This window comes from Mugil cephalus, chromosome 2 (assembly GCF_022458985.1).
Source record: "Mugil cephalus isolate CIBA_MC_2020 chromosome 2, CIBA_Mcephalus_1.1, whole genome shotgun sequence".
Lineage (NCBI taxonomy): Eukaryota > Metazoa > Chordata > Actinopteri > Mugiliformes > Mugilidae > Mugil > Mugil cephalus.
Genome location: NC_061771.1, coordinates 18,516,428 through 18,529,744, shown reverse-complemented (window position 1 = coordinate 18,529,744; position 13,317 = coordinate 18,516,428). Strand labels below are relative to the sequence as shown.

Below are 13,317 nucleotides of genomic sequence, written 5' to 3'. Positions count from 1 at the left end.
AAGGTTGGTCAGGGTTATCCACGGTCGATAACAGTTTGTTCACTGTCCTCCTCTCGCTGCTTAAAAGGTCTCCAGTCTGTAGCCAAAGTTGGTCGCAATCTGTGACTTTCCTTCTGCAGACCACTTAAATCACACGGGTACTTTAAGATTTCAGGCTTGGTTGTGTGGTCAGAACAAGTGTGGTTTTCTGCCACAGCAACACTGCATTTTCTGTGCAAAGAACAAAAAAACACCCTGTTTTTTCCAGTTGAATTATTTTAAATGTGAATTAGCAGAGTGGAAAAAGACTCCACTAACAGTTTAAACCCATGTACAAAAGGGTAAATGTGGAATTAGTACGTTCTGTGACATTTGTTCAAAACTGGGGTTTTACTTCATTAATGAAAAATTCTATATTTATACCCACAACTTATTTATAACTTAGAAAATAAGAGTGTAATTGTGCTAGAAACATGCTCCACTGTGTTACAAAGGCCAAATGTTAAAAGCTAAAGCATACTCCTATATGATGAGTATTTCTAACTATTTTATAGATAAATGAACCGTTGCTTCAGAATGTATTTTTTTCTGTTACATTTTTACTACTGACCTGAAGTATCGGGGCTGCGTTACCATTATATTTGAAGCTGTCTTCCCTCAGCTGCTTTTAAGTACTTATGGGCTTAACCACCCAGCTCTCTTACCACAAACTGCGACTGTTTAATCCCATCAACAACAGGGGCCGCTGTCAAAAGATCACTGAATATGACAAATGACAGAGGGAGTACAAGTGGGATTCGGTTCAGGCTAAAAAATGTTGATTCATGCCTTCCCAACTTCCTTCAAGCTTACAGGGTTTTCATGACGAGATTAATCTTCCACACTCTGAGTCAACTTTTCCTCAAGCACAGCAACAGACATTTCTCCAAAGCGCTAAGACATGTTTTGAGGGGGTTTTAGCTGGTTGAAGAAGCTGTGGGAAGCCTTCATCATCTTTTTTTTTTTTTTGCTGCTGCTTCGTTTCGCTGTTGAATGATGGAGTTCTTACCATTTGAGTTTTACTGCAGCGAGCAGATAACACAAGCTGCTGTCTAATTTATTTTACTTCTCGACAGTGTCCACAAGTGATTTATTACTTCCTGTCACAGGCTCCTGATTGGGCCATTCCTGTTTAATGAGGCGATATTAGCATAAACAGTTATATGAGGACACCATCCTTGAGGTCACATCCACGCCTGCCTTGATTGGTGTGACTGTTTGAGAGAGGGGTCTCTGGGTGTTTGACTCGGAGACCATTTAACATTTCTGATATGTGTGTCTGTGTGTGGGCTGGCAAAAGGAGACAAATGCCACCTCTTCAGGCTCGGTCATGAAATATAGAAGGGTATGGTCGTCATGATTTATGATCGGCTGTGATTAACTCTGATTGGCTGGTTGTTCCGTGTAATTTACATAATGCTGAATGTCAGTGATGTTTATTATCTTACAGCTGCCTTGGCTGTCCGGTCACAGGTTGAAATCAAAATCATATTCATTGTAACCATAGAAAAGAAACACTTACACAAGGAAACTGTGGTAAGAAGAGAAATTTAAATATTATGAATTACAATGAAAGCTTTTATTAACGATAGATAGATAGATAGATAGATAGATAGATAGATAGATAGATAGATAGATAGATAGATAGATAGATAGATAGATATGATTTATTATTATGCTTTTATTTATCCTGCAAGTGAAAATATGTTACAGCAGCAGAATATAAAAAACATACACCAAATCAGATGGTAAAACAGTTCGTAAATGTTTGCAGTATAAAATATAAACAAGATCGACATCTTAGTTTTCTCATATAACTCTTATATCCCGTTACAACGTTTTAATGAAAGTTGTGTTGCATTTTAGCATACGATAGCCTGTATTTTAGGCCACGCTGTGTCACAAAATGTAAGAATATTTTATGCGCAGCCTTGAAATGTAGTTATCCACTAACCTGCTCAGAATAAATAGGTCAGAACACTTGGAGTTTATGTCGGATGTTGAATGTGCCTCCGCGGCCACCGTACTTCTCTGTATGGGAAACACTGTTTACAAGTCGTGCTAAGCGCTAAAGCTAGGAGAAGAAATGGCTGAATATTCAAATGTAAAATCGACCAAACTGGTTTTAAAGGGCCTCAACAAAGGGTAAGCATTCATTTTTATTCATACCCTCAATTCAACCCAGCAGCGCGATTATTCCAGCCCGTATATTCGGGTCCGTCTACTAGCTTTAGCTAATGCGCTAAGCTAGGCTAACACGTTGAACAACTGCAAACGTGTGTAGTGAACGATTTATCCGCTTTTATCATAAGCCAATTGTCAACACATTGACGAAAAAGAGCTTCGGCAGACTTTGAAGTGCAGTCGCTTGTTTGAGGCTAATATAGTCTGGGTCCTGCCACCTGCAGAAGTCCTCTGGTGACTCTGTAGTGGTTGGGTGTATTAGAGAGGGACAGGAGGTGGTTTCAGTCAAACCACCTACTCCTGAATGTGGACAAGACCAATGAGCTGGTCATTGACTTCGGGAGGAAGAGGACACCAGTGGATCAGCATCCAGAGCCTGGAGGTGGTAGGGACTGGAGGGACAACAGTAACGCTGTGTACAAGAAGGGGCTGAGTAGACTCTGGTTTCTTACGAAGCTCAGGTCTTTCAATGTGTGCAGGGAATTACTAGAGTCTTTCTACCAGTCTGTTGTAGCAGTGGGTGTCTTGTGCTTTTCTGTGGTTTGTTGGGGAAGTAGTACCAGAAAAAAAGACATCAGTAGAGCAGGATCAACAGATTGGTCCGAAAAGCTGGACATGTGATTAGTAGAGAGTTGGAGTCGTTTATCTCAGTGAGGGACAGGAGGACATTGGACAAATTGCTCTCCATTATGGACAGTCCATCCCATCCAAACATTAGAGGGACAGCGGAGCTCATTCTCCAGCAGACTGATTCATAGTGAGCCCTACAGAACCCGTCTCCATCCAGCTGTGTAACAGCTCATCTCTTTGTAACAACTATGGCCAAGCAATGTCCCTTGTGGATCATTAAAGTCTGTGTAAGTTAGCTAGTTTGCTAGTAATGAGTTCCCCTGTTGCTCTGTTTAGACAAGATGCTTCATTCAGGTACACATATTAACAATGAACTCTAAAAGTACCTAGAAACATCACAGTACTCAGCTGGAGTTTATCCTAGCTGTCATCGAGAGGCGTGATACACCCTGGACAGGACCTAGGGTCAGTTTAGCAATAGGGTCACCAATTAGCTGAACAAGCATTTCTTTGGAGGTGGGAGGAAACCGGAGTACCTGGAGAAAACCCAAAACAGAAACAGGGAGAACATGCAAACTCCACTCAAAAAGGCCTGAGCTGGACTCGAACCCGGACCTTCTCGCTGGGAGCCGTCAGAGCCACTACGCTGCCCGAACTCATTCATAAGTAGTTTAAATATTTAGTTCAGAAAATCATTCACTTTTCCCTCATGTTGCATTTTTATTTAACAAAAAGGTTTTGAATGTAGATCATGGACCAACAGAGCTGCGTCAGCACGTGTCCCTGAAATGTGGGTCCTAGAACTGTAATAATAACTTATTATTAGTTATTATAAGTACGCAGTGAGATAACCAAGACTATGGAGCTACATGATGGCAGTATTAATAATATCAACAAAATATTGATTCGTTGTTGATATTAAGAGTCTTGTGGTTGAAATTCAAAATAAGATGTTTTCACCTTTCCAAAAATCAATTTGCCGACGCCACAGTAAATGTGTGGGTATGTTTGTATTCTCCTCCTGTGATTTAAGACTCCCACATCACACATGTTTTTACAGAACATTTTTTCCACAGGAAAAAGAAGAAGCACAAAGATAAGAAGCGGAAATCTGCAAATGATGATGAAAAACCTGACGTTGTCGGTATGTGTGTTGACTTTATTAGAGCACTTTGATGAAACTTTAATCATGGTTTATACATGTAAAATTAACTAATTTGAACTTCTTGTAAAACCACAAAAACCACATTTCAGCCCAACGTTACTGTAACCTCCAAGTGCGAAGTAGTGTCATTGCAGGTGCATTATTTCATCCCTGACCCTGTTCTTTCTGCTCTACAGGAGGTTGGTGGTGTGTCAGTAATTTTGGCGAAATTACGGGAACAGTTGCCATAGAGATGCAGAACAACTCGTACATCCATGCACTCGATACTGGGCTCTTCACAGTTGGTGCACCTCACAAAGGTAAGAGGCATGTTTAGGGTTTTTTTCAAGTTCATCTCCTCCATGCTCCACTTAACTGTCCCTCTTCATGGGTTTCATGTGGAGGGGGAAGCCATGCTGTATAATTTCACAAATATATAAAAATAAAAATAACATTCAGTAACTTCTTGCAGGGTTTTATAGATTTCTACGATTTCTATGAAAATGACCCAGAAAATCAGCAGATTTTACAAACAGTAGAGAAAAAGAACCCAATTAAACAGTTGAAACAGAAATATTATGCTTTGCACATAATACGTATCTGTGGGATGCAAAAGTAAGTGGGGATTACAAGTTAATTTTGAGGCCAAATTAGAGTCCATCTGTTCAGATGTTTTTTCCAAACAATGTAATGAGACCCAGGTGTCGTTCAGTGCTCTGTTTAGTTAAAAAGCACAAAAATGTGATTTGTTTCAATCTGATCTCCACAACACACGGACATGTGTGATGGCACGGACAGAGGAGCTTTCTTAGGACCTCAGAGAAGGCGTTTGTTGTCGATCATTATGCTGGAAAATGTTACAAAACCATCAACAAATCAGCAGTTGAAAAGGTTTTAAGCTGATGGAGAAGATTTTAGATGACTGCTACTCTCCACGGTCAACAGACAAATATGACTCCAAAAGAAAGATGCATTAAAGTCTGAAAGATCTAAGCAACTAAAGGCCTTTAACGTGGCGTTAATGAATCCACCATCAGCAGAACACCGAACAACCATGGTGTGCATGCTCTCAAAAAACGATGTTTATGCCCATCTGCAGTTTGATTGACGTCGTGTGGATGAGTCAGAAGACTGGTGGGAAAATGTTTTGTGGATGGAAGTAAAATTGTTTGGTTTAAATGAGATGCAAAACTGTATTCCTTCATCAGAACCGCATCTCGTCCATGGCACTTATTTTGTTTTGCTGCATGACGTCTTACCATCACTGATGGACCAATGAATTCTGAAAGAAAACGTCACAACATCTGTTCGTTAGCTGAAACTTAAGAGAAACTGGGTCATACAGCAAGAAAAAGAGCCCAGCAAACAGTTCATGTGAGAAAATCCACCAGCATCTCAGAACACTTTCCTGGATAAACTCATTTCAAAGCATAATATTTTAGTTTCATTTGTTTGATTGGGATTTCTTTGTCTATTTACAGGACTCATGTGAAAGCTGATGTTCTGAGTCATATTTATTCACAACTGTAGAACATTTGTAGGCGTGCAAATACTTTGAAACGGCACCGAGTGAGACTTTGCCTCGGAGAAATTATAAAGCAGGATTATAATACAAAAATAAAACTGTGTACTGCAGGATGGTATTGTGCTGTCTTTGTCTAAATTGAAAAAAAAAAGAAGAAGAAGCAACGTATACAACAGCTCACTGATTGCACAGTCGTACAAACTTCAATTTAAAGTTTAATCTTAAACTTAACCTGGAGTCAGGGTGACTACAGGTTCTAGGCACCGTGGGGATGAATGAGGTCCTGTCCTCACAGCACAAAGTATGTAAGTAATGAATCCAGACACTCGACTGAAGAGTCTGGACAGATGTTGAGTTAAGGAGAAAGACAGAGCTATCTCAGAAACATTTTGTCTGGAAAGATACACGACTAATGATTAATTCAGTCCACGTTTGTTGAGAACCAGCTGAAATGGCTGGGAGATTGAAACATCCGAATTCCCTTAGTGGGCTCTCATGCTCTGAGTGCACATAAGCCCATCTCTAGAAGATGAAAAAAGAAACAAGCTAGCAGAATACAAAGGGAGATTAGAGGATATCTTTTTTTTTTTTTTTGTACTGCATTTCAACAACACTGTGGACGATACAACCTTTTAGAAAGGTGCTAAAGTGGACGCATTGACTTGACAGGCCAGAGGAAACACGCTGAAGTGATCTTAACCAACTCTGGGTCATGGTCTGACATATTCCCCATCACATCAGCCTTGTGAAAATGGCTCATTTTACCTCGGCTGTGTTAATGCTTTGCTCGTTAATCTCTGAGGTTTTTTTTTTGACTCTCAGAGCTCTAATTTACTGGAAAGGTCAGAAAGTGTCCTGACGACAAACGGGTCACAGCGAGAAGGTCGCGAGGAGCTCGGGAGACTCGAGGATAAAACAGATCATTTAAATACTACACAACAGTTCCCTTGTTGTGTTATCGTAAATGTCTCAGTGCTGGGGAAATGGACCCACATCAAAACAGCGCTGCACAGCCAGAGGGTTTGCATTATTAATTACAAGAACGCATAAGTAAAACATGAAGCTGGTCTCAACGATAAACCTGTGAAGAAATTAGGGTTTTACGTGACAGGTTGAAGATTTTCCACCGAGATTTATTTTGTCTCGGTTGTTGGCTCGCTGCAGTATTTTTATCGTGTTTACCTGTAGACTAATTATTCAAATAATTAAATCATTTATTATGCAGAATGTGAGTGACTGCCGACCTGTCCTGGGTGAACCCCACCTCTCACCCAATGCAGTCAGGGTAACAGAAGCTTGAGGTCAAGTCAGATATTTAAGGATCAACTACAGTGCTAAGGTCTACGTAGGGTCTGCAGAGTCACTGTGTGCTTTTGCATTGATGTCACTTCCACCTGGACCAGGCCCCACTCAGTGGCAAAAACATGGTGAAATGCAGCAGTAAATACAGAGAGACCAGAAAAAAAATGTGGATTATTAGATCAAATTAAGAGCAAGTGGACTCGGCAATGATCCTGGTGTGGATTTGGAAAAATGGATTAATCTCAGTTTCAGTTACTTTAAGTTAGTTTTGGTTCATTCCAGTTATGATAAATGTAGCGTCCAACCAGATGTTTAAAGGATGATGAGGAGTGATCACAAATATTCTGTTTATTGTTAATTGTTATTTATTGTTGGAACTGAAACAGTTACTGACGGTCTTAACTACGCCAAAACAACAACATCAACAAACTCATCTAACAGGCCTCCAGAACGTAACTTAATCAGTAACTTAAGGTATGACTTCATCAGAAAATACAGCATAAATTAATATTACCTGACACTAAATGTGAACCACAACACCAGGTTTCTGTGCCTGGATTCCAGTTGTTTCTTTCGTAATGCAGAGGTCCTTTTACTTCTCTTTTCTTTGGCAGGTATCTATAAAAACTGGTTTTCTAATCTGTTGGTTCAGTCGATCGCAAAACAGCTCTTTGCATTTTTTTTAAGTAATTTTACAATTTAGACACTATTAAAGCCTGTGATTCAAACTAATGCTGCTAATCTCCATGTTCCTCTGTCACTTTTTGCCACTCAGTGGCCGTAACCATGGAGACCTCAGCTGGCTGTGAGGTCACACACATACCTTCTATTTGAGGGTCATTAGACAAACATTTAACTTAACCAAAATGACAAAACTGTGATTTGCGTCAGAATGGTGCATCATGCATCAACGTTAAGACAAAGGAACAAATGTGTATGATGTTTATTTAAATAAAGTGCTCCTTGTGAAATCTACAAAAAGGTAAACGCAGGTTTTATGTTGCAGATGACGAAGGACCAGACCCTCCCGAGCAGTTCACAGCCATCAAGCTCTCAGACTCACGGTGAGTTCGCAAAGAAAAAAAAAACGCATGTTGTATTTGAATCTCTCACCAGTGGATTCATTACCTTGTTTTTGCATTTTTATTATTCATTTTTTTCATCATCTGAAGGATGTGTCGCTATCATCTAGAAGCAACTTCCACGTGCGTGGACAGTGGGTCCTTAAAGATGCGCTGCCTTTTAACCAAACTATTTCTTATGCATTAGTTTCACTGAGGCTTCTCTCATTCATACATTAATGTAGCTGAAGCTTTCATGTGAAGAGAAGAAAAGCCGACATGTTTTGAATATTTGATTAGATTATAAATGTATTCAGTGTGTTTTTTTTTTGTTTGTTTGTTTGTTTGTTGCAGAGTGGCCTTGAAGTCTGGATATGGAAAGTACCTGGGTATTAACTCTGAGGGTTTAGTGATGGGGCGCTCCGACGCTATCGGCTCAAGGGAGCAGTGGGAACCGGTCTTCCAGGAAGTGAGTAAATCTTGTAATGTTTCTTCTCCTAATCTCTGTAGCTCAGCATCACAACATGCAGCACAATCTTATGCACACAACCAATGCCATGCAAAAAAAAAAAAAAGGCATGCACTCTCTCGGTGGTGCACAGGCCCACCTATGAGTCAGCCCTCTGGAACGTGTTGTGGTATGACGGACTGCCCACTAGTGGCAGCCCTGAGGTAGTGTCTTATAGTTTTTGTGATGATTTTTCTAAACATGAGATCTGGCCTGAAATCCTCCATGAATGCAACACACTGCAGGATAAACAAAACCAGTGCAATAATAACCTGCCAACAGGACTGCAGTTTAAGTTCAGGCACTGGGAGAATCGTGAGCAATGGGCGACACAGTAATGAGTTTTTTTTTTTTCTCCATCTTAATTTATTTTTTTTATTTTGTCCCTTTTTCAGTCACGGAGACAACGCTTCTGAAGTGACGCTTTTTATTTCAATTGCCCTCATCAGCTCACGCTGTGGAGCCCTTCTTATTATTATTAGATTGACAACACGTGGTTGAAAAGAGACGCGGCATAAACTTAACACGTTTTTATTGGCACTATTACTGTGCAATGAATTTTTTTTTTGTCGTTAAGTTTTATTATTATGCCCTTGTCTAAAAAACCTCTAAAGGATAAGTGGGTGTAGCTAATGATATAGCACTGTAGCCTTATTATTTAAATTATTATTATTCTTTTTCAAGCAAAAATTAAGCTTCTCTAATGGGACTTTAATGTCTTAATCATCTGATAATTATGATAAGAGATGAACGCGATGATTTGGAATTTCTTTTATGCTGTATGTAAAATTAGATTATATGAGACTGTGGATAATATGGAAAATATATAAGGAGCTCAATGTCCGTACACTGATATCAGTGTGTGAATTAAATGTGTCTCAGGACCTTTATACGTTCACGGCTGATGTTTAGCCCATAGAGTGCACACATCTTACCAAAGCAGCCCACTTGTTTGTTGTGTTAAAAAGAATAAAAAAAAAAAAACCTGCCGTCTTCAACCTTGAGACTCTTTACCGCCAAATATCAGGCAACCTTTCACGGTTGTCACAACAACCAGTCCCGCTGCAACTCCATCTAATCTACTGCCTCCTCCTCTGTTTCCTTTCGCTCCTGCCTCAGGGCAAAATGGCTCTCCTCGCAGCAAATAGCTGTTTCATCTCCTACAGTGACAGTGGGGACATCGTGGCCAAGAGCAAGACAGCGGGGGACGACGAGATGGTGAAGGTGATGTGTAAATTGCGTTTCTTGCGCAAGGTTGCGCGTTAATCCTTTGATTTTTTTTAAGCATGCAAGTCTCTGTGGGGACCTGACCTCTGAGAGGGAGGTGGAAAAAATATATGTGACCTCACTTCAAGGTGTCCAGGGTGCTGATACTAAACGCACATGCATCTGTCTCCCTTTCTCTTCCCTGTCTCTCCCCTAAACAATAAGCAGATCCGGACCAGCGCCGAGCGCGAGGTCAAGCATAAAGATGACATTGCAGACGAGGACAGGGGCAACGTGAAATCCTGCGAGATCAATTATGTGTACGTAACCTTCCGCTGTTTGTGACTGTGGTGTTCGTTCAATACGAAAGGAGCCCAATCAAACACAAATGAACTAAACCCATGTTGGATCCTCTCTGCATGTAATGTTTTAATTAACTGTCTGTTATTCGGCACCAACCTCAGAGGACCCTTTGTGCTGCATTTAAAGTGTCGTTTAAGAGACAATCAGGCGTTCTTTCTCCCAAGTACTTCCAAATTAGGGCGCTGTGTGTGCTGAGTCACCAGGAATAAAAGTCTCCTTTATTTAATTTAGTTTAACAGCCTTGTTAAAAGATTTTCCTTTGGTGGCCAGGTGAACATGGAGGGTAGCAAGATGGTTAAGATACAGGAATGTACAGAGTAATTTCATTAACAGGGATGTGACTCAGACACTAAATAAAGTAAATATCTGAGCCATCATTTACAATTACTTAAGTACTTTAAGTATTGTACATTGCTACAGTTTAAAAGTAATCATTCCAGGTTTTTTTACTCTTCAACATTTAGACAATTAGATGGTAAATTTTAAAAGATCTTGCTTTTATATAACTCTTTTCTAAGTAAGTTTTTAAGTAAGAAAGACCTTTAATAATAATTACATATAATATTATGACACTTTTATATGCTATTGTAAAATTCTTACCTAATGCGATAGTCTCCTACATTTAGACAACTATAACTTTAATGTTTATAATACTTATAATCACAGCTAAAGTGCTCAACTATAAGAAAAGTATTTAAAATTAAATCTGATAACATGAAATACTTTTATAACATGATCTGTTGTACATGTATAGTGAGTACTTTTACTTTTGATAATGTGTTCGTATTTACACTAGGAAGCTTAAGCCTAAGTAAGACCTTTAATAATAATTACATACAATAGTATAATAGCATGACACTTTTATAGTCTGTTATTGTAAAATAGTAACTTAATGCAATAGTCATAGATGAAATGACCATGAAGTTAAATCTAAAATTTCAACTATGTAGAAATATTTGATTCCTGCTCCTCCACTGTTGGTTATTAGTGTCGTAAGCTTTAAGCTCACACACCCTCATTCAAAGGGGTCACAAGAATAAAAAAAAAAGAGAAGCCCAAATAGGTCAACATTGCTTCACTGACCAAAGTGCATCCACCTCTTCTTTGGCACACTGTCAATAACTGCTGCTCATGTGGTATCGTTTTCCAGGAAACAACAAATGACTTGACACACATAAGAGCTTTGCACATTTTTTAAGAAAATAGTGCAGACGTAAACTGTTTCATCCTTAAAATGCGCAAAGCTCACATGTACGTCATGAGGTAATTACGCTTTATGTTTGACAACAGTTTGACATTTAGCAGTTTAACCAGGACACCTTGCAGCCTCCTCTCAAGTGTTGCAGCACTTTGTTTTGATGGAGGGAAGAACTGTGATTTCCTTCCCATTATTTTCCCGTCACGTCAGTCTGCGCGCTGACAAGATTTTGACAGCGAAATCACATGCCTGGATGTGAGATCACACCCCAAAGCTTTCGCCTCATCAGTCACATCCTCTTCAAGGTGCAATCGAGGGTCTGATGCTCGAGCTTCACGAGAAAACGGGCAACAGCGCGTTTTAGCTTCCGAGGCTGCAAGTATTTTATGTGCGGCCTTTCTTCAGGCTATTAAGTTCCAAGCGATGTGTCTGAAGCTATTTCTTTTTCTTTTTTTTTTTTTTTTGGCTTGCTTTCCCACTCTATTATTTGTTTTAGATGGATGCTAGGGAAATGGAGTCATCACGCTGACATGCTGATAATGGCTGCCCTTGAGCCTGTGTCTTGATGTAGTGTTTAGCGTCTGAAATGCCTTTCAGGATGAAGTGCGGCTCGAGGATCATAAACCACAAGTCGAGTGACTAAAGATCCAAGAACTTTCTGACAAGATCTGTCGGGGGGGGGTTTATGGCACTTTTGTGCAATTTTTTCAAATAAATTGTTGAGATAGCTCATATTGATATGAGCGATTAGTTGGAGCTGTTCCCGTGGTGTTTATAATATTCATGTCGGGCACCCTGTCAAAAGATGAAACTGAAGCTCAAATTGGCTGAATGTTTCCATAGTAACACAGTATATGTTGTAGTTTATCTGCCACACGTCTTCTTTAGTTAATACTGGGGTGAATTATCTTGCTTTGTTTTGTGTTTTTTTAAGCACAGACAACGAGTCTCTGCAGCTACGTCTTTAAAACAAAGGATAAACTGTGAAGATATTGAGGCCGATTGTGTCTGAATTACGCCGTCAGTCATTAGTCTTTGCATAATTACCCTTTAGTATCAAGCCTAATAAATGTTGCTTCGTGAATTACAGGAAGAAGTTTCAGAGCTTTCAAGACCGGCGTCTCAGGATTAACGAAGAAGAGACCTCCACGCTGAAGAAAGCCAGGGTGGACGGAAAATTTCACGAAACTTTGCTCGACAGGTGTGGAAAAACGAGTCATTACACGCTCACTGCCTGATGTTTGTTTCAGGGTTTTGATGTGCACTCTCCATTAAGTGAGCTTTTTCTCTCAAGAGAACATTTATATTTGGAAGCTGTTCAGTTCAGACCTTCAGTGGAGTGTTTTCACTTGAAAGAATGCACTCAAAATAAACTATATGGTGAAAGGTTTTGGTTCAAGATCAGTTGTTTTTTTTTTATGTGTTTTCAAGAAAACAAATTAAAGTAAGAATGCTGCAACACTGCCACTGCACTTGGTATTGACCTCCTTTATTTTTCAGTGTTTCCTATCTGAAATTTCTTTGCATTGCAGCAGTAGATGAATTTGGAAGTATATATGTAGTTCAGGGAGATTCACGCTGTCATTACACACTTTGGTTTTTATAATGTCAGTTTGTTCTTGATCCTTTTTAAATGTCAAATCATTTTTATTTTGGACACAGAGGAAGAGTAAAATAACAGAAAATAAATTTGCACTGAGAAACTGTAACACAGAATCTAACTCGTCATGTTTATTTCTTTTTTTTTTTTACAGACGAAGCAAAATGAAAGCGGACAGGTACTGCAAATGAAGACTTTCTGGAGTGCAGCCGTGTCTTTATCAATGTCTTGATTTTACAGATTTAGTCATTTGTTGTGGCATTTTATTCTTATTTTTTTTTTCTATTTTTAATAAATGTTTCATGATCAAATACTGTTTACTGCTTCATTATTATTTTACGTAGCCATTTTATTTATTTTTCTTCATGGTGACTTTTCTGAATTTCAGCATGTCCTATGTTTTCGGAACGACTCTAACATGCTGTATTTGCATGTATATATCATAGGCCATCACACTACTACATAAAGTCATTGATTACAAATTGATCAACTTTTAATGAAAGGTCAGGAACTGTGATTTATTTACATTGGGGAGTTGACAGCCACTGTATGGTTCAACATGGGGCACAACTGTATGAAGATAAATGTGACCAACACAGGGAAATTTACTCATATAAGTTGCAATGTGGGAAATAAAG

At 39.3% G+C, this 13,317-nt stretch overlaps 1 protein-coding gene across 1 annotated transcript; it reads left to right on the top strand.

Moving 5' to 3' along the window:
• The first annotated feature begins 2,010 nt into the window (after positions 1-2,010).
• Positions 2,011-12,990, top strand: frg1 (FSHD region gene 1). Its single transcript, XM_047577228.1, has 9 exons — positions 2,011-2,163; positions 3,849-3,916; positions 4,114-4,236; positions 7,750-7,807; positions 8,159-8,273; positions 9,432-9,536; positions 9,747-9,838; positions 12,170-12,280; positions 12,834-12,990. Exons 1-9 carry the CDS (start codon positions 2,105-2,107, stop codon positions 12,868-12,870), a joined length of 768 nt encoding a protein of 255 aa, XP_047433184.1. The 5' UTR covers positions 2,011-2,104; the 3' UTR covers positions 12,871-12,990.
• The last annotated feature ends 327 nt before the right edge of the window (positions 12,991-13,317 follow it).

Coding starts and splice junctions, on each gene's coding strand:
- frg1 (XM_047577228.1), top strand. CDS start 2,105: ATGGCTGAATATTCAAATGTAAAATCGACCAAACTGGTTTTAAAGGGC. Junction 4,237..7,749: donor AGTTGGTGCACCTCACAAAG/GTAAGAGGCATG, acceptor TTTATGTTGCAG/ATGACGAAGGACCAGACCCT. Junction 9,839..12,169: donor TCCTGCGAGATCAATTATGT/GTACGTAACCTT, acceptor CGTGAATTACAG/GAAGAAGTTTCAGAGCTTTC.